This window comes from Contarinia nasturtii, unplaced genomic scaffold, assembly GCF_009176525.2.
Source record: "Contarinia nasturtii isolate CC-2019 unplaced genomic scaffold, AAFC_CNas_1.1 Cnas_scaffold_533, whole genome shotgun sequence".
NCBI lineage: Eukaryota > Metazoa > Arthropoda > Insecta > Diptera > Cecidomyiidae > Contarinia > Contarinia nasturtii.
In genome coordinates, this window is record NW_022197885.1 from 1,707,076 (window position 1) to 1,728,876 (window position 21,801).

General features: G+C 33.2%; 7 protein-coding genes across 7 annotated transcripts; 3 read left to right on the forward strand and 4 right to left on the reverse strand.

Annotated features, from left to right (window-relative positions):
• Positions 1–228: 228 nt before the first annotated feature.
• Positions 229–4,250, reverse strand: LOC116339694. Its single transcript, XM_031765721.1, has 13 exons — positions 3,955–4,250; positions 3,739–3,861; positions 3,453–3,649; positions 3,275–3,385; positions 3,067–3,198; positions 1,989–2,099; positions 1,841–1,914; positions 1,353–1,561; positions 1,163–1,285; positions 922–1,103; positions 743–853; positions 414–487; positions 229–263 (listed from the first exon to the last, which is right to left on the reverse strand). The coding sequence occupies exons 1-13, from the start codon at positions 4,117–4,119 to the stop codon at positions 229–231; spliced, it is 1,647 nt and encodes a 548-aa protein (XP_031621581.1). The 5' UTR covers positions 4,120–4,250.
• A 461-nt stretch (positions 4,251–4,711) lies between these two features.
• LOC116339847 lies at positions 4,712–5,931 on the reverse strand. The gene is made up of 5 exons (XM_031765915.1): positions 5,613–5,931; positions 5,420–5,545; positions 5,194–5,333; positions 5,010–5,120; positions 4,712–4,905 (listed from the first exon to the last, which is right to left on the reverse strand). The coding sequence occupies exons 1-5, from the start codon at positions 5,751–5,753 to the stop codon at positions 4,746–4,748; spliced, it is 678 nt and encodes a 225-aa protein (XP_031621775.1). The 5' UTR covers positions 5,754–5,931; the 3' UTR covers positions 4,712–4,745.
• A 466-nt stretch (positions 5,932–6,397) lies between these two features.
• LOC116339848 lies at positions 6,398–7,479 on the forward strand. Its single transcript, XM_031765916.1, has 4 exons — positions 6,398–6,550; positions 6,613–6,980; positions 7,052–7,162; positions 7,220–7,479. The coding sequence occupies exons 1-4, from the start codon at positions 6,428–6,430 to the stop codon at positions 7,392–7,394; spliced, it is 777 nt and encodes a 258-aa protein (XP_031621776.1). The 5' UTR covers positions 6,398–6,427; the 3' UTR covers positions 7,395–7,479.
• Positions 7,480–8,718: 1,239 nt separating this feature from the next.
• On the forward strand, positions 8,719–10,253 carry LOC116339695. The gene is made up of 5 exons (XM_031765723.1): positions 8,719–8,788; positions 9,249–9,304; positions 9,381–9,835; positions 9,902–10,012; positions 10,073–10,253. Exons 1-5 carry the CDS (start codon positions 8,719–8,721, stop codon positions 10,251–10,253), a joined length of 873 nt encoding a protein of 290 aa, XP_031621583.1.
• Positions 10,254–13,537: 3,284 nt separating this feature from the next.
• Positions 13,538–14,785, forward strand: LOC116339870. The gene is made up of 4 exons (XM_031765945.1): positions 13,538–13,713; positions 13,783–14,243; positions 14,329–14,439; positions 14,518–14,785. Exons 1-4 carry the CDS (start codon positions 13,588–13,590, stop codon positions 14,699–14,701), a joined length of 882 nt encoding a protein of 293 aa, XP_031621805.1. The 5' UTR covers positions 13,538–13,587; the 3' UTR covers positions 14,702–14,785.
• A 6-nt stretch (positions 14,786–14,791) lies between these two features.
• LOC116339869 (6-phosphogluconate dehydrogenase, decarboxylating) lies at positions 14,792–18,148 on the reverse strand. Its single transcript, XM_031765944.1, has 4 exons — positions 17,983–18,148; positions 17,727–17,835; positions 17,466–17,580; positions 14,792–16,236 (listed from the first exon to the last, which is right to left on the reverse strand). Exons 1-4 carry the CDS (start codon positions 17,988–17,990, stop codon positions 15,023–15,025), a joined length of 1,446 nt encoding a protein of 481 aa, XP_031621804.1. The 5' UTR covers positions 17,991–18,148; the 3' UTR covers positions 14,792–15,022.
• A 540-nt stretch (positions 18,149–18,688) lies between these two features.
• On the reverse strand, positions 18,689–19,507 carry LOC116339775 (LYR motif-containing protein 4). Its single transcript, XM_031765813.1, has 3 exons — positions 19,272–19,507; positions 19,055–19,175; positions 18,689–18,985 (listed from the first exon to the last, which is right to left on the reverse strand). Exons 1-3 carry the CDS (start codon positions 19,358–19,360, stop codon positions 18,923–18,925), a joined length of 273 nt encoding a protein of 90 aa, XP_031621673.1. The 5' UTR covers positions 19,361–19,507; the 3' UTR covers positions 18,689–18,922.
• Between the last annotated feature and the right edge of the window lie 2,294 nt (positions 19,508–21,801).

A 21,801-nucleotide genomic window follows, 5' to 3' on the forward strand; every position in this document is an offset into this window, starting at 1 on the left:
GTTCTTCTTTTGGTATTCTTATTCTAATTCGGTGCAGCAAACGATGAATTTCTAGCTGTTAATAGCACCTTTGAGATTTTTCTCTAGCAAAAAACAAGTAGCAAGATCGAATTGTTAGATCAACAAAATAGGACTGGATCAAAAGATAATGTGAGACTACTCCATTTTAGTATCGCATCGATTAGAAGTCAGTGATCAAAAATTTAACTCGATTTATTAAATTAAATCTCAATAATTCGAAGTTTCTAACTGAAAACTAGTATCTATTAGAAAAATATAACCGATTTTAAATGAAATGAAAAACTGTTGAATGTTCATGGTCTTTTATTTGACAAGATAAAATCAAGTTTCACTCAAAAAAGAAATGTAATCAAATATTCCGATTGGGCATTTTTTGCCATAAATTGTATTACATCTTCCAGCGTTGCCATGTTGTTCCGCTTTGTAATAAGCAAAAGGTAAATCCTCATCTCTAGAAGTTGATGGCCTTAGAAAAAATAAAGCATGAAGTTGAAAACTTAAAAGAAAAACAATTAAAATGATTTCATGTACAGTAAAGAAACTCCTAATAACGAAGAAACGGTGGAATTTTCCATCTTTTGACCGTTTTTAAATGTTAACCTTTTCCATACAAAATTAACTTCCAATAACGGAAAACTCAAGTTAACCGTCGATGACGCAAAGGGCAGTTTCCATTATAGAGAGGTTTCACCTGTACTTAAGTTTGAATGACAAAACTTACGAAAAAAGGATATGTACAATATCACCAACGACGCCATTGTATTTGCCGTATAAATGGCTGGATGCTTCACAAATTGCTTTCAATAGGCATGATTCACCGTTAAAGCCATATCTATTGAGTTATTTAAAAAAAAAAATCTCATTAAAATTGCGGCAGTTTTGATTTCGATTACAATTTACATTTTCAATTTATGCTCAAGCAATTTGAAGAATTTTTTACGTGTTGTGGTGTCCAGCAACTTTTTAAATATTTCCGGTGGTTTTTCATTTTTTTCGTTTTGTTTTGTTTTTATTGTTTCATCGTCGGATCCATCTTTGAAATCCGCCTTTTTCAATTTCCTTTCGTCCTGATCACCATGGATCTGAAAAAAAAGAAGAGAAAGTAGTATTCAACGAGCTATCATAAGATGATGCAAAATACCGTTTGAAATAGTGGCGGCTCCAATGGTGAAAAAGTTGGTTGATTAAAGTTCGATTGAACGCAAAGTGACATAAATATATCGCCGCGACCATTATCAACTGGAATAGCCAGGCCAACACTAAGCTGCCGAAAAGACAAAGAAATGTGTGTGGAATTTGTCTGAACAAAGGTATATTATTGAATAACAAACCGAAAACATTGTTTGAAACGGCGAATATGGGGTTGGAATGACCCGTTTTTGCCGTGATTGTTCAATTGAACTTGAAATTTCGTGCATCTCAATAAATAACAAAATCAAAACCAAATTAAAAATATTTCGCTCCATTTTTGTCCGAATAAAATATTTGTGACGCAAATTGACGCAACTTATAACTACTCCTAACAAAAATGGAATGGCGGCTTAAATGAACCGATTGATTCACACAAATAGAGGTAAAATTATGTGTACCAGGCAGAACCATCATATTTTTAATGGTTAAATGAACTAAATTGGTAAACATCTTTTGAAATTCTTTTTTTCATTAAATATTAATTAGCATCTCTCACCAGTGGTCAGTTTCAGTGCAATTAGTGGAAAAATTTCATTTGGTTTCATTTCATTTTATTTGTAGAGTTATTTCATAATCGTTATTGAATCAAAAATGGAGATCGGACAATTTGTGTCGTACTTTTTTTCACATAAATTCAATTGGCCATTCATTTCTGCTTCGTAGAATCTTGTCGGAAGGCCTTCATTTTTTGACGTCGTCGGCCTATAAAAAAGTGTCAATAATTCACTCAGAACGACTATGTGCCCAAAAAACGTATAATCTAAAGTGATATTTACGTGAACAAAATATGAATGATATCGCCGAGCAGTCCATTTTCATTGCCAAACTGATATTGTGCCGTTTCGCATATTGCTTTTAAAATACAGTGATTTGCATTGAATCCTTTTCTATCAAATTGCAATTAAAATATTAAAATTGAAAATAAAGTGGAAAAAAGTAAAACTGCTTCGGACAGTAATGATTAGTAAAATTTACTCTTTTAAATTGTCGGCAAAGACGCGGAAAAATTTTCGCCGTGTTAAAAATGTGTTTCGATTTGAACGCTTTATCGAATCTATTGTGTCTCCATAAAGCTTGAAAAAAAAATTCAAACATTTTATCAAATTTTGAATTTATATTGCCAAAGAGGCGAATAAGATCGGAACCAACCGTTTTATGAGGATGTGGATTAATTCCGTCGGGTGTATTATATTCTGGTTGTCCATATGCGAGCGATAAACAAAACGAAATAAAAATATCGCCGCGACCATTATCTACTGGAATATCTAATCCAACCGTCGACTAAAATGAAGATATTATCAAGTTGTTTTTTTGAAAAAAAAAAAAAAAAAATTTGAAAATACGATTAATTTTTCTTACGCTGATTCCAGATTGATATGGTATATATGAAGTAACGCGCACATTTCGCGATAAAATCTCAGTTCTTTCATGTGATTCTAATTCCGACGACAATTTTGCTACACATTCCAGTACTGAACATCCATAAACTACACAAAATACAACTTTAATATTCATTTGAAAAGCAAATTCAACAAAATATCAAGTGAAAATGTGTTATTTTGTTGAGATGATAATAACAAAGTCAGCAAGCTCAAAAGTCAACTCTGATGGAACCATTGTCAAAACAAACTAAAAACTATATTAATAGCTTCAGTAAAATCTGCTCAACACTCTTTTTATTTAATTATAGCGTTTTTGTGTGCATATATATATATTTTCGATAAAATGAATAAAAAATACATTGGATTCCAATGCGATTTAGACACTAATTCATCACTCTCAACGATTTATTTACACAGACAAATGTAAGAATAGAATATGATATGTGACACGTAAATTCGTAATCATCGTTGCTCAAATAGACTGATCCAATCCAATATACTCTCTGGACAATTCTTGCTATAACGTTTGCACATATTGAGCATTCCGTGCATTTCGGCATCGTAAAAATCGTACAGAATATTCTCTTTTGCCGATGATGATGGCCTACAAAGCAAATGAAAAGCAAATGTACATTGTATTTCGGTCGTAATTTAATGCGAACGCAGTTATGAAGGGTTACGTGAAAATAATGTGCATTAAATCTCCTAGAACGCCATTGTGTAAACCAAGCGGAATATCGGCAGCATCACATATGGCACGCAACAAACAATCGTGACCATTGTATCCAGCTCTGATGGAAAAAAATTCAAACATATCATCTTTCGTTTCTGCTAATTTTTCTTATTGTAAATACAAACGCGTTCAATTTCCGTTCAATCGTTTTGTAAATATTGGTCCTAGTAATTAAACTCCTCCTTGCCTTTGGTGATGCAGTGGTTTCGGTCATTGAGATCGTTTCGTTCGATTCTTCACTTTCAAAATTATTTTCAGTTTGAGATTTAGCATTTGCGTTTGAATTGTTGGCTCCAGTGCCAAATGAACGTTCTATTTGTAACTACAGCGAAAAATTTACAATAAGATTTATTTCATTTTCGGTGGAATAAACTAAAAAGATAAAAAAATGGATATAAAAAGAGCACATACCCGATCGAGTGGCCCCGGTATATAGTCCGAACCTCTAAATGGGCTATTATAATTAGCTTCAAAGTTATAAGAAAGAAATACATTCTTTCGATCATCCAACGGAACGGCAATTGCGGCAAGAATCTACAATACATGTTTTAATTCAAAATTTATTCATTTTCTCACTAAGACTAAATTATCTATTGAATAAAATCACTGAAAACAAATTCAACATACACCAATTGTACTCGATGGTGGAAATAAAAGTGCACGTTCGTTGCGAATGTTTCGTTTATTTGCTGCATCAATAACACAACTGTCATGCTCACAACTTGAAGCCCACACAACATTTATCAAGCAAATAAAATACAAATAAATAAAATTTACGTCGGAAATCATCATAAAAATTGTAATCTTTCAAACAAAATACGATGTTCTTTTCATGAAACAAGACTACTTCACATAAAATACCAAACCGATCTCAACACTATTTCCGTAAAATGCTACAAAAAACTAATTTTCTATTGAAGTACAGTTCTGTTCAAGTAATTGCTAAAAATGATCTATTTTTCGTTAAATTTTTACTGCTCATAAGAGACGTTCACATTCAAGTGCGCAATATTAGCAATACTTATTATCGTATCATTGTTCTGCATTCCATTATGTAAATGTGGTATTTTTAGCAAGTACAGTGTATTCACTTTTTAGTTAACGGTAATGTTGAGCATTAACCGCAACACATACGCCAGCAAAATGTTTTATTAACGTGTAAAAGATAGCGGTGTAATAAATCTGTCGGATTGAGCTTGAGGTCATTGACACAAAGATGTGGGATGTGATATCGAGCTCTGTTGCTGAACCTTTTCATGTTAACTTATATATCATAGTGTAAATCATTTTATCCACTTTCCATTTTCTCATTCACTTGGCCAAGGTTTCAATTCTTTTTTTTAAAGTAAAATGTGACATCTACCGAAAATAAAAGTTTACAAAGTGTCATTTATTACAATTTTTATTGGCATATATTTCTACATCATTTTACGCGATTCTACAGTAATCATATGAGAAATCAAGTCCAAAAAACTGACATTGCAAGCATCGATATATTGTTGACAATCTTGGATTCGACCATGATATTCCGCTTCATAATAAGTTGATTTAATGTTTTCCGCTTTTGAGGAGGATGGCCTGTAATCAATTCAGTGAAAATTATGAGTATTTGAAATGGAAACTTGACTATTGAATCTATTGAATGTTTGAACCATGAATAGAAATGAATAAATCACACTCACGTAAACAAAATATGAAAGATATTGCCAAAAACGCCGTTATACTCATGAAATGGTGTTTCCGATGTTTCACAAATCGTTCGTAATAAACAAGAAGTTCCGTTATAACCATAACTGTATGAAAATATTTGAAGAAATTAGAAAAAAAAATATATTTTCTACAAAACTCAAAAAAGTTATCTCGTACGAGTTTATTTGCTGCTCGAGGATTCGATAAAAGTTTTTTCGTGTGTATACATTTTTATTTCCCGAAAAATGTTTGAGTCGGTCATCAACCATGATGCCACGTAAATCACGCTTACGTTGACTTAAATCATCGCCTGGAAACTATTCAAATCAACTGGTTATTATTTATGTTCAGGAATTTAAATGAGGAACTTCCACAACTCAATGGCAATTGATAAATAACCTACCGGTGACCTTAACGATGTCAAAAATGTATCGGCGCTAGCAAGTCCATAATGCGCTTCAAAATTAAATGCCATATAAACACGCTGTCGATTTACCGCACTTGTTGGAATTGCCAACGCGACCAAGTACTAAAAATGTAATTGCATTAAAGAATCCCGAAATTTTCATTTAAATCACCAAATTATTTTAACTCACACCAATTCCGCTGCCTCTCAAAAAAACAAAGCGCTTATTACGCTCATGTTCTTCGCTATTGTTTTTTAATGCAATCGAACCGACTATTTGTTGACACACAATTAGTATGATGGTGATGACAACTGTGTAGAACATATTCATGTTTTTACCACAGTACAGCGGATGATCAATTTAATTGGTTTAAAAATTCAGAAAAATGTTGCGATGAATATACCATAAGTTGGACTGATTCACGGCAACTGCATGTAGAACGGTTGTTTCGATAATCGATGCTCAGACAAAACTAGTTCAGTTCGAAAGCAAAATTCGCTATGATGGTCAGACTCAGAATTGGCAATGCGAGACAAACAAATCAATTGTAATTAATACATTTGTTGCGAACACGTTTCACTCATTCGAAATGAAGCAAACTATACCCATCTGAAAAAAGATTATTCTAACTAATTGCATCGCGCTAAATAACACCACAAATAGAATAAAATTTTGTTTCGAAATGAAATCGCAATATTTCATATGTAAATCTGTTCTATTGCCGATGTCTAGTTTTATTTACTGGAATATGGAAATTAAATGTAAATATTTTCTGCCGAATTTTAATAAACTACGAATAAATTTACGGTACATCCTCATTTTAAATATAGAAAAATCGAGAAAAATACACAAATTATAAATGAAAACGATGACGCTAATTTACAATGCATGTTATTATTTAAATATGATCTACTTAAATTTTAAAAAGAAAAAAAAGTCGTAATTTTATTTCATTCTTGTAGATTCGACTGGCAAAGTGATACACTAACGTGAAAAAAATCACTATGAAAAAATTTACGTTCCATTTATTTCTTTTATTTCTAGTTGTTCTCAAAACAAATGTTGCATTCGACCATAGAACAAAACGGTTTTTGCCATTTGTTCGCCGAAATTCTGCAGTTGTGCAGGTAATTTTAGAACGAAAAAGTGAAAAGTGTTAAAAATTGCATACAAACTTATTTTGTTTCAGATTATTGCAGGTGTTGGTCTTCCCGTCGATCTCGAACTAGAGGCGGTGACAATGGGATTCGTATTCAAATCTGGTTTCATTTTGCCGATGAATGCGACCGATTTCTGGGCCGTTTTTTCTGATCCATTCGATGTGAGCACGCATCCAATCACAACCTTTAACAAACGTTCAATTCACGAGAATATCGATGATTCAGCATCGACTGGATACGACAGTGAACAACATGAACAATATGAAAGACATCAAATAGAAGCCGAAGTTGTAGAAAGTGGTACCGAGTCCAACAGCATTGACAGTTCAGATGACATCAATAATTATGCATCAACACGTTGGCTAGTCTACAAGGGATTGGCTGAAATTGCAGAAAAGTAAGATTTCTTCTTCACATTTTCATGCCATTCTTACATTTACAATGAATTTCCATGAATATCATTTTCAGCAATGGAATGCCTGGAAAGCCGTGTGTTTTGAGAAGTATTTGCGAATCGGCCCACACATCTTTTGACCATTCAAATGGAATCCTTGGAGAGCTATTTCATGTCGTCATGACGTGAGTAACAATTGAAATTAATTGATTTCATTTTAAAATGACTCATTTATATTTCAGACCCTCCTCCACAATTGATCCGATCACCAAATATGAAGACAATGAATATTTATATGCGGAAAAAATCGGAAAAGAAGGCGTACCATGTGAACATATATTTAATGAGTGTAAAATGTCTATATTGGATCAATTTACTGGGATTTACTCAACCAAACCAAACGCATTGTTCGCATGATTTCGGAAGATCAAATCGCACGTGATGAACGGATCAATCTCAGAAAACAACTACCTCTGAATTTATATTTAAAAAAAATCGATTTTTCGCTCCAAAAACGAATTTTGTGAGAATTTTGAAAATAATAATAAAAAAATCTCAAGAAAAAGCTTGGAATTTTCTTATAATTGATGACTAATTAAGTGGAAATCAGCGAATTTCACAATATTATGATAGCTTTGAGTGCGTATTAATGAAATATGATCGCTTTCATTTCACATTGAGTGAGCAATTGTTGTATTAAGTTAATGGCACTTGACGATTTTTTGATCATTCAATGAATAGAAAAAAAAGCAATAATATATTATAGTATGTTGAGTTTGAAATCCTTAAATATTTCATATCATTAAGGCGATTTTATTTAATCAAAAATGTTTAGTTGATCTGAATACCTAACAACTTCAAATATTTTTGATGAAGAATTAAAATTGTGCATTTATTTTTGTGATGTCCTTGTAAATGTGAAAGAAATTGAATTTTTTCGGTATTATTTGGTATTTAGCATTTCTCATTTCCTTGATTATATCGGCACCAAGTTCACCAACCATGTAACAGGACGCATCTAAATTGGCGCCCACCGGCTCAGGCACTGAAAATACACAAAACATCATTATATTTAATAAAAAAAATCTCCTGCGTCATTTAATATAAAATATTATTACTAATTCCAGCATCGATTTGTCTCAATCGTTTCACACCGCGAACATTTAATCGTGAATCAAGCACGGCATCTACATCACTGTCGGGACTCATTTTACTTGTGCCAAGTGGATTGTAAACGGTGAAGCTCATATATTTTATGTAACATCTTAAATATTCGTCCGATCTATATTCGAATTTATCGCATTCGGGGAGCGGTAACCTTAAAAATTCGCCCTCATGTTTGCGATATGATGTCGTGTTATCCAAAGCGATTTGTTCTTTCAAAGCACGTAATATAGCAGACATATCATCTGGATGGCTGAAATAATTGGGCACAATTCTAGGCTTAGCACTTGGTGACGACGATTTAAGTTCGATGAAACCTCTTGATTTTGGTCGTAATTGATATATGCATATGATTGTCCGAGAATGAATGTGAGTCTTCTCCTGAGAGTTTATTGAAATGTAACACCGCCATACAAAAATTGCTGACAGTCAGCATTTGACAGAAGAAAGTGTTTATTCTATGCGACAGAAGAAAGTGTTTAAAAAATTATTCTTTTGATCAAAAGAAATTGATTTTTTTTTAATGGAAGTTATTATGGCTTGATGTGCTGCACAAAGTGTTGACACTGTACATCAAATGTTTGGTGGCACATCACCCTCATGGCGGCATAATGTTCTGGAAGCTTTTGGACTTATTATACAACAAGGTTTTTATAAGGTCGATATGGCTCGAATTCAAATCATATCATTTTGATAAAATTGGTTAATTTTTCTGCGGACCCCTGGGGATTTAAAATATTTTTTGACTTTCACTCATTTATGCATCGATACCAGAAAAATTTGGTTTACCATCTTCGACATTAATTTATAAAACTGAAAACCAGAATTGTTTGTGTTCCGTAATTTTTGTTTTGTTTTGCATAGTATTTCGTAGGTTAATTAACACATTTTCGTTTCTATCCCAATACTTTTTATGTTTTAATGACATATATAGGCCAGAATCATTCATGTTTTGAAGCTATTTTGCTCATTTGTGACTTAGTTCTAATAGTGTATTCATCCGTTCATCATTTTACTCGTTCATTTATTTGCTTTGAAGAAAAATGATTTGGCGATTATTTTTCGTTGAATTTTTGATTATTTTTTCAATAAATTTATCAAAATCAGAACATCGATCGAAGCGATTTTTGACATTTCCCCGAACATCGCCGACTCGTTTGCAGGTAATTCAAACGTTCATCTGTTGAGTCAATTTAAATAATTTCCATATTCTTGTGTGTGTGTTTGTATGTGATTCAGATGATTGTCGGCATTGGCATACCCGTTGAATTAGAGATTGAATCAGTAACAGTTGGTTGGGTTAACAAAGTGGAATTTTTTCTACCTGAAAATGCAACGAATTTTTTAAGTTTCATCAATGATCCATATGATTTGACGACAAGACCAATAACGGGATTTTACGTTCGAAAAAAACGTGACGATTTTCGTACAATTGAAGTGCCAAAACCAACCGAAAATCCGGCAATATTGTCAGTTGATAGTGAAACAAATGAAAAAATTGAACGATACGAAGCCAATGCTGAAGTGGTGGAGAGCGGAACAGATACGGACGATGAGGATGAAATGACTGAAGCAGACTATTGGAACCAAGAAGATCACGCGGAATGGATAAAAAATGTGCATCCAAAAAAACCGAAAAAAATATCAGTGGCACGATGGGGTATTTATAAAAGTATAGCATTACTTTCACAAAGGTATTTATCTCCTGGTAACAATCGATTTAAGGTAATCAAGGTTGATAAAATTTAAAAAAATTACAGACAAGGTTTAGATGGAAAATCTTGCGTTTTAAGAGGCATTTGTGAATCAGCGCATACATCATTTGATTATTCGAATGGCATTCTTGGTGAATTGATGCACATTCTCATGACGTAAGAAATAAAAAATACTTTTGAATATTCAAACATATGTCAACTTATGAATATTTCTAGCCCCTCACTAACCGATGATGGAGACGAGATTGTTGATCATGATGATAATGAATATTTCCATGCCGAAAAATTGGGGAAAGAAGGTGCACCATGCGAACATATATTTAAAGAGTGCAAAATATCAATTTTAGATAAATTCAGTGGAATCTATTCGGATATGATTCGTGAAGATATACCGTAATTTTCTGTGCTAAGAAATAAAAGAAACATCTTTTTTTGGAATAATTAATAATTCACGAATTTTCAATTTTATTTCGTAATTTAATTAAATTTAAGTTCCGTTTGAAACAATGAGTGAATAAATAGTTTATAGAAAACACAAATAAATACTAATTATAAAATCATGCAAAAGAACTTTACTGGTTTTTATGCTGATTGGGTTCATGGCATCACCTTCATCTCAAATTGATTCATTTGACGTAGTATTTCGATGGATTTTACTTCAAAAAGTCTTCATTTTCCCGTAAATCATGAGTTCAATAAAAAATTGGATAATTTTTGTTTTATTTTTGTCGCCTGTATGTGAGAGCTCCACAGCACATCGTGCTCGTCGATTTTTAACCTTTCCGCGTACACAGCCAACCCAAGTACAGGTAAAAAAGTGAATTTCATCGATTACATTCAATCAAACTAAATAGAAGATTAAATTTCTCTAGATTATATCTGGCATTGGTATTCCGGTGTCATTATTAGAGATTGAATCGGTGACAATTGGCTATGTTTTTAAAGCGCAATTCTTTTTGCCAGAAAATGCCTCGAATTATCTAAATCCGTTGAACGATCCGTTTGATTTGACTACACAACCAATATCAGGAATGAACCGAAAACGACGATCTCTAGATGCCAAACAACAAACACAATCACCACAACAAAATGACGAAAACAAGGGTTTTGATTGGGAACAAAATGAACGATACGAAAGATATGAAGTTGAAGCCAAAGTAATTGAAAGTGGAACGGAGACCGGGAAGAAATTAAATGACAGACAAGAAATTATTGATAATGGCTTGTGGATTGATCAAGAAAGTGCTTATAGAGACGATCCAAGAGCTTTAAGAATTCCACAATATTTGGGAACATCACGCTTTTCATTGTATAAAGGAATTGCAGCTGTAGCAGACAGGTTTGTCAAGTTCCCCGATGAATCTTTTCATAACACCAAATTGCCGGCAAAACCAAAAACTAAATCAGACTATTTTAAGCTAAAAAGAAATAAATTAAATTATTTGAATTCTAAAATATGGTTTCTATGAATTTTTTTTTCAGTAAAGGATTGTCAGGTAAAGCGTGTGTATTACGAAGTATATGTGAATCGGCTCATACGCCATTTGATTACTCCAATGGGATTTTGGGCGAAATGATGCATGTAATTATGTCGTAAGTTGATCACGTTTCAAATTGACGTGGAGAATATCTCAAAAGGAAATATCTTTTAGGCCATCGTCAACACAAGACCAAGTATCGGATTATTCAGATTATGAATATTATCGTGCTGAAAAACTGGGAAAGGAAGGTGCACCGTGTGAAAATATTTTCAAAGAATGCAAAATGTCGATTCTTGAACAGTTCACCGGCGTCTATACACCAATTATGGACTTACTCACAAATATTGTAAATTAATTTAGCATGTTTAATAAAAAAAATGACAACAACAAATTTTTGTTTTTCCACTAATATGCTCCATTTTTCTTTATTGCTCTATTTTTATCGATAAATTACCCGTTGCATTTTTTTGGTGCAAAAAGTTCTTTTTTTCATTTTTGTTAATTAATGAAGCATGAGACGAAAGTTTGGTGGAAGATTGATACTGTACTATAAAATTGATTGGAACAAATAACATCGCAGTCAATTTGGACATTAGCTTGCAGAACGTTCTTTCACATTTTCAAGTATGAATAAATTAAGCGATTGCAAATCTATGCTACTGTTTTTATTTTTGATAGTTCCAGTAGTCATTAGTTCAACTAATCATCGATCCAAGCGATTTTTAATATTTCCCCGAACTGCTCCAACACGAATTCAAGTGATTAAACTGCAACTGCATTATTGTGTTATAAATATCTATAATTATATTCATTGAAATGTTGAATTCTTGTAGATTTTATCTGCATTGGGTATACCTGTTGATTTGGATCTTGAAACGGTAACAATTGGTTATGTTTTTAAGGCTGACTTTTATATTCCGGACAACGCATCGGATTTTATAAATCCATTGGCAGATCCATTTGACCTATCAACACATATATTCGATCGACGTTCAATTGAAGAAACGACACCCATGAAATTAGCTGATGTTTCAACGACAACCGAATCATTTGATCAACATCACGGTTTCGATGGTGAACAAAATGAAAAATACGAAAGGCACAATGCTGAAGCTGAAATTGTTGAAAGTGGCACGGAATCTGCGAGAGAAATTAATGGAAAAATAGATGACGAAAGCTTGATAGTTGCGCCGCACAATCATGAATATAATGATGATCCAATGTCGTCAAATGCTCCTCAAAATACGGCAACATCGCGTTGGACTCTTTATAAAGCCTTCGCCACAATTGCTGAAAGGTTCGATTTTTATGACATTTTTTTTCTGTATTTTTTATCAATCAATGTATAGAAACATAAAAATTAAGTTTACCATTTTATAGCAAAGGACTGGCGGGCAAGCCGTGCGTAATGAGAAGTATTTGCGAATCAGCACACACATCGTTTGATTATTCCAATGGCATTCTTGGCGAATTGATGCACATTGTAATGACGTAGGTTAATCTATTTCTAAAATAGTCTAAACTAAAATGACGAAAGTATTTTTTCGCAGGCCATCAACAACACATGATGACATTTCAGATCATTCAGATTTGGAATACCATCATGCAGAAAGACTTGGAAAAGAAGGCGCACCATGTCAATATATTTTCAATGATTGTGAAACATCACTGCTTGAACAATTTTCTGGGATTTATACACCGATTATAGATTTAAACAAATAATCTTGAGTAAAAAAAAGTTGCTAATCAAAATAGAATTATACAATTTTGAGGTGTGTAGCGTCACGAACTCAATCATACCGAATTTTTCAAATAAATTCTGTCGTTTTTGCATTGAAACTGGTCTATCTTTTGGAAAATGAAAAATAATCATTCTAATAATTTTTGGTGGAAAAATACAATGGAATAAAAAGTCTCAAATAAGAATTCATACAAGAACTTTACAAACAGCTCCACAATCTTGTTTGCTTATTTATTTTGTGATGTCACAATTTATTTTACATTAAATGATAGGCATTTATGAGTGTGCGATAAAAAATATTGCTCTAAATACATTTTGTCCACATTCCAATCGGGACCGTTATATCGTTTGTAAAACGGTTAAATGGGTGTTAATTGATGAATCTCGCTGCATGAATCTGACGATGAGCACTTGTTAGGCCTTGTTACAATCGATATTACGTACGGTGATGTAGTTAATTTTAGCCGTATCTCCGATAACATCATTATTATTCAGTTGAACGCATTTTAATGACGATGAATAAGTTTGGATGCGTATTTGTGATTTTGATTATTTCAATGACAATTGTGAATTCATTGGCGCATCGATCTCGTCGATTTCTAATATTTCCGCCAACTGCTCCGACTCGTGTACAGGTATAATTGGTCGAAAATGAAAAAAAAGTGTACGAATCATTTTAAAGTGTCTATATTGTGTTCGTACAGATTATATCCGGCATCGGTATTCCTGTGGATTTGGAGCTTGAATCGGTGACAATTGGCTACGTTTTTAAAGCCGAATTTTTTCTACCAGAAAATGCATCGAATTATTTAAACATTTTATCTGATCCGTATGATCTAACGACACGTCCAATAACGGGAGCAAAACGTCGAAAACGTTTTGTTGAAGAAACAGTTACAACTGAAGCGACCGAAAATACATTGCATGAATATAAAGGTTATGATAATGAGAAAAATGAACGATTTGAAAAGTATAAGGTCGTAGCTGAAGTTGTTGAAAGTGGAACAGAAGCGCTGAATGAAAGTGATGCGGATTCGGATGAAAGGTCATGGTTTGAAGAAGAACATTTTGATAGATCGAAAGATCCATTGGCATTGAAAAGGCCACAGAATTTGGGAACAACACGTTGGACCATTTACAAAGGAATTGCTGCAATCGCTGAAAGGTTTCAATTTTTTTATTTTTTTAACAAAAAAAAAAATTGAAAAATGTTCAAATTGAATAAGAATTTTATCTTTCAAATGTTACAGTAAGGGCCTCTCAGGTAAACCATGTGTAATGAGAATTATTTGTGAATCGGCCCAAACACCGTTCGATTATTCGAATGGAATTCTGGGCGAACTGATGCATATTGTGATGTCGTAAGTTTAAATATTTCTTTACGTATGACATTGAATCAAAAATGGTTTATAAATTATTGGTTTAATCGTTTCATTCAGGCCATCAACAACACGAGACCAAATTTCCGATTATTCGGATTTGGAATATTATCGCGCTGAAAAGCTTGGAAAAGAAGGTGCACCCTGTGAACGTGTATTTAAAGACTGTAAAATTTCGATTTTAGAACAATTTACTGGATTCTATACACCGATGATGAATTTGCTTAGTCGATTCCTCAAATGAGACAGAATACTGTTTTTTATCCGTACTGAAAGTCTATTTGTTTATTTATTTATTTTAACTATAATTTATACAGAAAAATAAAAGTCCCCGTTTATTATTTTGTTTTATGTTTGTTTTTATTCCAACTTTAACGTAGAATTCCATCCATGGAGTATGTAAAAATTCGTAAAAAAAGTGTGCAATAACAAACAACTATTTGTACAAAATACAAAAGAAATAATTTTGTTAAAAAAGAAATTAGTGTCAATACTTGGAATGTTTGAAATTTGTTTTGATTTTATAAAATTTCTTTTAGTATTGATTGTTACCGGATGTAATAAATTATGCATCATAAGTACTGGCTGAAACGTTGCCACCGGTGCCGGTCCAGTTTGTGTGTACAAATTTACCTTCTTTGCCGAGCAATTCATAGGTGTGGGCGCCAAAGTAATCACGTTGAGCTTGTAATAAATTGGCTGGCAATTTTTCGGCACGATATCCATCGTAGAAAGCAAGAGCGGCTGACAAAGCTGGCACTGGGACACCCATTAAAACGGCTTGGCTTACAACTTGACGCCATGAATTTTGGCAGTTTTCAATGGCTTTCTTGAAGAAATCGTCCAACAACAAATTCGACAATTGTGGATTACGTGTGTATGCCTCTTTAATGTTGCCCAAAAATACACTACGAATAATGCAACCGCCTCGCCACATCAATGCAATTCCACCATAGTTCAAATTCCAGTTGAATTCTTTGGCTGCTTCACGCATCAACATAAAACCTTGTGCATACGACACGATTTTTGAGCAGTACAATGCATTTTTAATGTGATTTAAAAATTGTGCACGATCAGCGACACCATTGTTGCCACTTGGTCCGTTCAAGTGTTTGCTGGCATGAACACGTTCTTCTTTCAATGCCGACAAGCAGCGGAAGAATACGGCTTCACCGATTAGCGTAACTGGTACACCATATTGCAATGCAGAGATTGCGGTCCATTTACCAGTACCCTTTTGACCGGCTGTATCACGAATACGCTCCAATAAATAACCATTTTCATCTTTATAATTCAAAATGTCACGTGTAATTTCAATCAAAAATGAATCCAATTCGCTTTTGTTCCATTCATCGAATGCGGTTGCCATTTCTTTTTGACTCAGACCGAGTGCCTTCATCAAATCGTATGCTTCGCAAATCAATTGCATGTCACCGTATTCAATACCATTGTGTACCATTTTAACAAAGTGACCGGCACCACCTTCGCCAACCCATTCACAGCATGGTTCCGAACCGGATTTGGCAGCAATCGATTGGAAAATATCCTTAATCAATGGCCATGCTTCTTTGTGACCACCTGGCATAAGTGATGGTCCATATCTTGCACCCTCTTCACCACCGCTCACACCGGATCCAACGTACAAAATATTCTTCTTTGCCAATTCTTCGCATCGTCTGGCGGTGTCTTGGTATTCCGAATTGCCACCGTCAATGATCAAATCGCCTGCCGACAACAATGGCACCAATTGATCAATAAAAGCATCTACAGCTGATCCAGCTACAATCGAACGAAAAGAATAAGCAAACAAAAAGAAGAATCATTATTCAAACGCCATTACTTTTTGTTTGTTTATGACTTAATAATAATGATAGGGATAATGTTTATTCCAATTGAAAGGCAAAAAAAAGTTTCCATTTTTGGAGAAGTGTTTGTTATCGCTTGATCGAATCTTATCTAAATCATTCCGTCATTCAGTGCTTTTGATCAATTTTGTTCGAATTGACCTCAATGCAGGTCTATATATTTTATCATCGATCTCATGAATCACAAACGGTCCAGAAAAAAGAAAAGAAGTAATTGTTATGTTAATCGAATTAAAATCAAAACGAACCACGAAATTCAAAAGTACTTAATTAAAAAAAAACATTTGAGCCACAAAAACAATGATTGATTTTACATCATTAACACATCAGCGAAGTACAAGGTTGTTGACTGAAAAATAAAAATCAACAATTCATCTATACAATGTGTGATGGCAAATTGTGAACGCAATTATGCGTACACTCAATTTAAAAAAAAAATATATTACGATATACAACCTTTTACTTTTGTTTCTTTTTTCGCTTGATACTCATTGATTTTTCAACACGATCGAATGTGAATGAAACCGTTACGTTTGCCAATTAATTCAAGTAAATGAACATTCGATGTTAACTGACATTTGAATTATATCAAACTCAAAGAAAAAGAAATAAATTAGAATCGCACTTACATTCGAAATGGGAAGGTCATTTCGTACAAATCGTTAAGTACAGCCAATATATAAAAAAAAAGTTCTGCGTGACTTCTCACATATATTCATACTATCAGCGCGTGTATGAGCGCGCGCACAATTGCAATAAAAATTACACGGCACACAACTCTGTGCGAAACACACTGTGCTTTGAACATACCAAATCAACAACTAGCATGCGCACGATTATAACGTCAAAATTGTTATTACTAGCCGTGCGCAATGACGATGTATATTGCGTATGTGCACAATACAGTAGATGCAAAGCAACAACAAAAAAATTGCCGCGATTAACATTGAATCCGGTCACAGGAACCTTACATAACGCACAAACGTTTCAATTTGCAAATAAAATATGCTTTCAATTGTAATAGTCATAAAGCGAACAAAACACTTTTTGAAACAAATGAATTGAAAAATAACAGAAACAGAGAGAGGGAGAGAGGGAAAGGGTGACTAAAAACGACTTATTATGAAATGTATGCTTGCTTACCTTTGACCAAGAGCATGACTTTGCGTGGTGTTTTCAATTTGCTGACCATATCGCTCAATGAAGTGGCTCCAATGATATTTGTGCCTTTGGCTTCATTGTTCAAGAAATGCGTCACCTTATTTCAAATTCAAATCAAATCAGGAAATTAAATTAAAACAAACACCATGATTTGGTTAAAAAAAAAATCCACACGTACAAGTACGTCAATAATTGAGTGCCAAATTTTGATTTATGAAGATTTCTAAAAATTAATGGTCATACCTTATCGACGGTACGATTATAGGCGCAGACGACAAATCCATGCGAATCCATATTCAAAATCAGATTTTGGCCCATGACAGCCAAACCAATTAATGCAATATCGGCTTTTCTGTGGAGAAACACAACAACAACAACCACATAATTCATTAGAAATATACTCTTTTTTTGACAAATCACATCATTCAACAATTTCACATTAAATAAGAATAAAAGCACACACACACACACATATCCGAAAATAATGACGGAAACTTACTGTGACATTTTGAAAGATGAATTAAAATCAGCAATAAAATTATGAGAGAAAACCGAATTTTATTCAAATTAGAAATTAAAAATTGGAATGTGAGTAAATTCGTTAGGTAAAGACACTCGCTCTAATCCGAACGCCAGCTAAATCATGCGATGACTGAAGCACGATAGTTGAAAATATATGTGATGAAATTTTCGTATACAATGTTGGATGTCTTGACGGCTGCTCAGTACGTTTTGAATATTATTTTGCATGTGTTTTCGAGCCGCATGACGTATTACGATAGCTCTTGCACACACATGGGTCTAGCGTGCCCATGGAAAGGTCATTAACGCATACAAACACACCGTATACGTCTATCGTACGATCGTCGATTATGTGTGTTAATTTTTACGACGATAATTTGTATCGGCATGCCTTCTTTACTGCTGTTGCCTTCGTTATTGTTGTTGTTGTCAATCGCGACACCGAATGAACGAGAAGTCAACAGTGTGTTTTCAATGAATGTGCTTTCTATACGAGATAGGTTTTTTTCACAATGGAAAAAAAAGCAAAAGAAACACAGTGAATGAAACAACGCCATCTATTGTGTCTAGGGTGTTGTTGCTATTGACAATTTTGAAATAATAACATTGCTAATGGACACAATGGAAAAAATATCAATGAAAATTTGAGAGAGACTAGATGATGATTGAAACAAAACCCGGACTTCGTTTTTATCTTCTTCTTTATAATTTGTAATAGATTTTATTCATTTAAATTATGTATCAAATTGACATAACAAAGACTACTGCTTTCGTTCATTCTATAAAAACCAAAACTAATGCTTGTTTATCATTTTCAAATGCATCGTTCGATATTTGTTTTTGATCCATGGGATTTGCTTAGAAGTTTGCACCAAACATTCAATAGACTTCAAAGTGTGTAGCTTGATGTGTTTGACTTACTTATTACTAGGATTTTCGATGACTAATTTGTCGCTTGAATACATTTTTCCAATGATTACCTGTGATTTTAATGAGATAAATTGAATGAGCTACATATTTCTTAACAATATCATCGTTGAAATACATACCTGTCGTTTAATTATGCCCAAATTTTCATTAGCAATTTGATACTGTTTCTGCACCTCAATTGCTTGAGTTATGCTTTTATTGAGTTTGAATGTATCTTTGATTCGTCTCACGGCGTAATTTCTATAAACGACGGGTAGAAACATATGAAATTAATATTTTTAAATAATTCCACAATATTTATTTTAAAGCATTTATAATCCAATTCCATTAACTTACCTAAAACTGTACGAATCGAATTTCTGTGATTCACGCAGTAATTGTTTGTAAATTGACAACACTTGTACTTTTGTCACCGAACCAGTCATTTTCAATGGATTTTCTTTGGTGAATTTTTACGATTTGACTTTGTTGAAAATTATGTTATTCGTTGTATTTGCTGAAGAATTGATGTTATTTTGAATGAATTTGTGCGAATGAAAATTGCACGCCGTATGCTTTTTGACAGTTGACAGATCTAGAAGTCTTTCAATACACTTGTCTCTTTTTACAAAAGTATACTCGATTCTTTCTCGCATTCGGTTGTCGATGAGTTTCGTATAAGGCAACACTTCGTTAAACGTCAGTAGAAAACATCTAGTGTTGTCACATTCTCACCAGTAAAACGATGCATGGCATTCAAATATAGTCTTCCCATTCACACACTCAATAATGAAAGAAAAGCGTAGCTTTGTGTTTGTGAGATGGTTTTTTTTGTTTTTTTTTTTTTGGATTGAACAAATGAAGAGAAAATGTACAGAGCACAGTAGAGCTGTATTCATTACTACCATTGTGTAACACTCTCATCGTAAATACCCACAAAATAAGATTTTATGAACGCGATAATGTAAATTTAATGACATCGGATATTTATTTAGCTCTTGACATTCTTGTATGCGCTTACAATTTCATAGCAAACGAAGCGAGAATGGACTTTTAAACATTTTTTTGATATTTTTATTGCACACAGCAAATCACTTATTGACTACTGAATTCCGCCTTGAAATTATGAAAGGAAAAACATAGATTTTTTTGCACATTTTTTTTTAAATAAAAATATCTAAAAATATGTTTAAAAAAATGTATCGCAAAATTTAAAAAAAAAATCGCAAATTAAAATCACGATGCATGAGAAAATGCATTCGAAAAAAATTGCATAAAATAAATTGAAATTTTTTTCCCTTAATTTACTTGAAAAAATTGACAATAATGTAATTATTTGCAGTTCAACAATTTCAGACATTTCTTTTTGGTCGAATTGAACCGCATTCAGTTGTTTTTATTGTCGTTTCATTGTTTAGTCGTCCACTTGAATAATATATAATTACATAGTGTATATACGCCTATAAAAACAGACGCACTGAGCATTACTCGTATGAGTTGTGTATTGGACATAATAAGTGCGCAAAGTGAACGCTTCATAAAGCGAAACAACCGAAAATAAATGCCTATATATTTATAATTGCACACATATTGGCTCTCCTAGCAAGCGCATTGCATCCAAGTGCAAAGAATGAATCGAAACGACAATAACGTGTGGTAAAACGAAAGAAAGTTCAAAATGAAATATCAAGAAGCACGAAAATAATGAAGTACATACATGTGTGGCATGGCCTGACTATATCTATAGATATACATACAGCAATTTTACAAATATAGAGCTCCATACGGAATGAAAAAAACAACAAAACAGAAATATCACAATGGAACCGACTTATGCAGCTAGTTCAGATTGTTTTCACTGTAAAACAAATTCCAAAAATTGTTCAGTTTGCTTTGCTGTGCTTCTTTTCATTCTTTGTTTAGCTACACGCTTACATTGCAATATGGCTCCGATGCGATGCGATATGAAATAACTTTGCATCATTTTTAAATTCGTTCATGTGAATACATTGAGCCGTTGCTTTGTGGTCGCCCTTTAGTCACAAGAATTATATATGTTTTCCTTGAAAATGCTGGCGAATTATTTTGCTGCTTTTTATTTCGTTTTAAACATCTTCGGATGAAGTTCTTCACAACTTTTATGTTATCCAAATTGTCCATTTTTTCATCTTTGCTTTCATTAGCTTTTTTTTGCTGTGGTATTCTTTTCCTTTCGGGTGCATTTTTTTTCGCGGTGTTCATAATTTTTACGAGCCATAAGTGCGTTCGTCTCGACTCTTGAAGTTAATAAAACTGGTTCTGTGCAAAATCTATAGGTTTCTAAATGAAGTCATCAACTAAACCGGCCGAAATATACAATAGTATAGAAACAAGAAACATTCAAAATCATTCAACTTCTTTATTTTCGACGCAAAATTTAGATCGCCGATTAAGCGAATCGACTGACCATAAAAATCGGGCATAATAAAATGTCGATGGCTAACTTTCGGAACAACCAACTAAATCATTTTTAATACTTCGCAAGGATATTGTGACACACATTTATTATCACATAAAATTTACATATAATAACGAATCTTGTCTGAATGCAAAACCCTCTAATGCATATGAAATACCAGCACATTTATTTTCGTTACCAATAAAAATCCAACATCTTATAGAATAAACGGATTAGATCAGAATTGAATTCTGGGTAAATTGAGAATTTTTATTCATATAACTGGTGAAAATGAAAACAAGGCACACGAAACATTCTTTTTAGCTATGGTCAGACATTATAATGAGATATTTTCAGCCAGATGAATCAGCTCAGCCAGATATCGTCAGGAGCTGAAATGGAATGAAAACAATAAAATTGATTGTTATAGTGATTGTAGCAATATAAGTT

Excerpts from the sequence above, each read along its gene's own strand:
- LOC116339695 (XM_031765723.1), top strand. The coding sequence starts at position 8,719 with ATGTTTGGTGGCACATCACCCTCATGGCGGCATAATGTTCTGGAAGCT. Across the intron at positions 9,836-9,901 it reads ATAGCATTACTTTCACAAAG|ACAAGGTTTAGATGGAAAAT; the intron begins GTATTTATCTCC and ends AAAAAATTACAG. Across the intron at positions 10,013-10,072 it reads TTGATGCACATTCTCATGAC|CCCCTCACTAACCGATGATG; the intron begins GTAAGAAATAAA and ends GAATATTTCTAG.
- LOC116339847 (XM_031765915.1), bottom strand. The coding sequence starts at position 5,753 with ATGAATATGTTCTACACAGTTGTCATCACCATCATACTAATTGTGTGT. Across the intron at positions 5,546-5,612 it reads TGAGAGGCAGCGGAATTGGT|TACTTGGTCGCGTTGGCAAT; the intron begins GTGAGTTAAAAT and ends TTACATTTTTAG. Across the intron at positions 5,121-5,193 it reads CTCGAGCAGCAAATAAACTC|TTATGGTTATAACGGAACTT; the intron begins GTACGAGATAAC and ends ATTTTCATACAG.
- LOC116339775 (XM_031765813.1), bottom strand. The coding sequence starts at position 19,360 with ATGACTGGTTCGGTGACAAAAGTACAAGTGTTGTCAATTTACAAACAA. Across the intron at positions 19,176-19,271 it reads TTCGATTCGTACAGTTTTAG|AAATTACGCCGTGAGACGAA; the intron begins GTAAGTTAATGG and ends CGTCGTTTATAG. Across the intron at positions 18,986-19,054 it reads TGGGCATAATTAAACGACAG|GTAATCATTGGAAAAATGTA; the intron begins GTATGTATTTCA and ends TTAAAATCACAG.
- LOC116339870 (XM_031765945.1), top strand. The coding sequence starts at position 13,588 with ATGACGATGAATAAGTTTGGATGCGTATTTGTGATTTTGATTATTTCA. Across the intron at positions 13,714-13,782 it reads CTGCTCCGACTCGTGTACAG|ATTATATCCGGCATCGGTAT; the intron begins GTATAATTGGTC and ends GTGTTCGTACAG. Across the intron at positions 14,440-14,517 it reads CTGATGCATATTGTGATGTC|GCCATCAACAACACGAGACC; the intron begins GTAAGTTTAAAT and ends CGTTTCATTCAG.
- LOC116339869 (XM_031765944.1), bottom strand. Across the intron at positions 17,581-17,726 it reads ATAATCGTACCGTCGATAAG|GTGACGCATTTCTTGAACAA; the intron begins GTATGACCATTA and ends ATTTGAAATAAG. Across the intron at positions 16,237-17,465 it reads AGTCATGCTCTTGGTCAAAG|CTGGATCAGCTGTAGATGCT; the intron begins GTAAGCAAGCAT and ends GTTCGATTGTAG.
- LOC116339694 (XM_031765721.1), bottom strand. The coding sequence starts at position 4,119 with ATGATGATTTCCGACGTAAATTTTATTTATTTGTATTTTATTTGCTTG. Across the intron at positions 3,650-3,738 it reads TACCGGGGCCACTCGATCGG|TTACAAATAGAACGTTCATT; the intron begins GTATGTGCTCTT and ends TTTTCGCTGTAG. Across the intron at positions 1,562-1,840 it reads GAATGGCCAATTGAATTTAT|CCGCCATTCCATTTTTGTTA; the intron begins GTGAAAAAAAGT and ends GGTTCATTTAAG.
- LOC116339848 (XM_031765916.1), top strand. The coding sequence starts at position 6,428 with ATGAAAAAATTTACGTTCCATTTATTTCTTTTATTTCTAGTTGTTCTC. Across the intron at positions 6,551-6,612 it reads GAAATTCTGCAGTTGTGCAG|ATTATTGCAGGTGTTGGTCT; the intron begins GTAATTTTAGAA and ends ATTTTGTTTCAG. Across the intron at positions 6,981-7,051 it reads TTGGCTGAAATTGCAGAAAA|CAATGGAATGCCTGGAAAGC; the intron begins GTAAGATTTCTT and ends TATCATTTTCAG.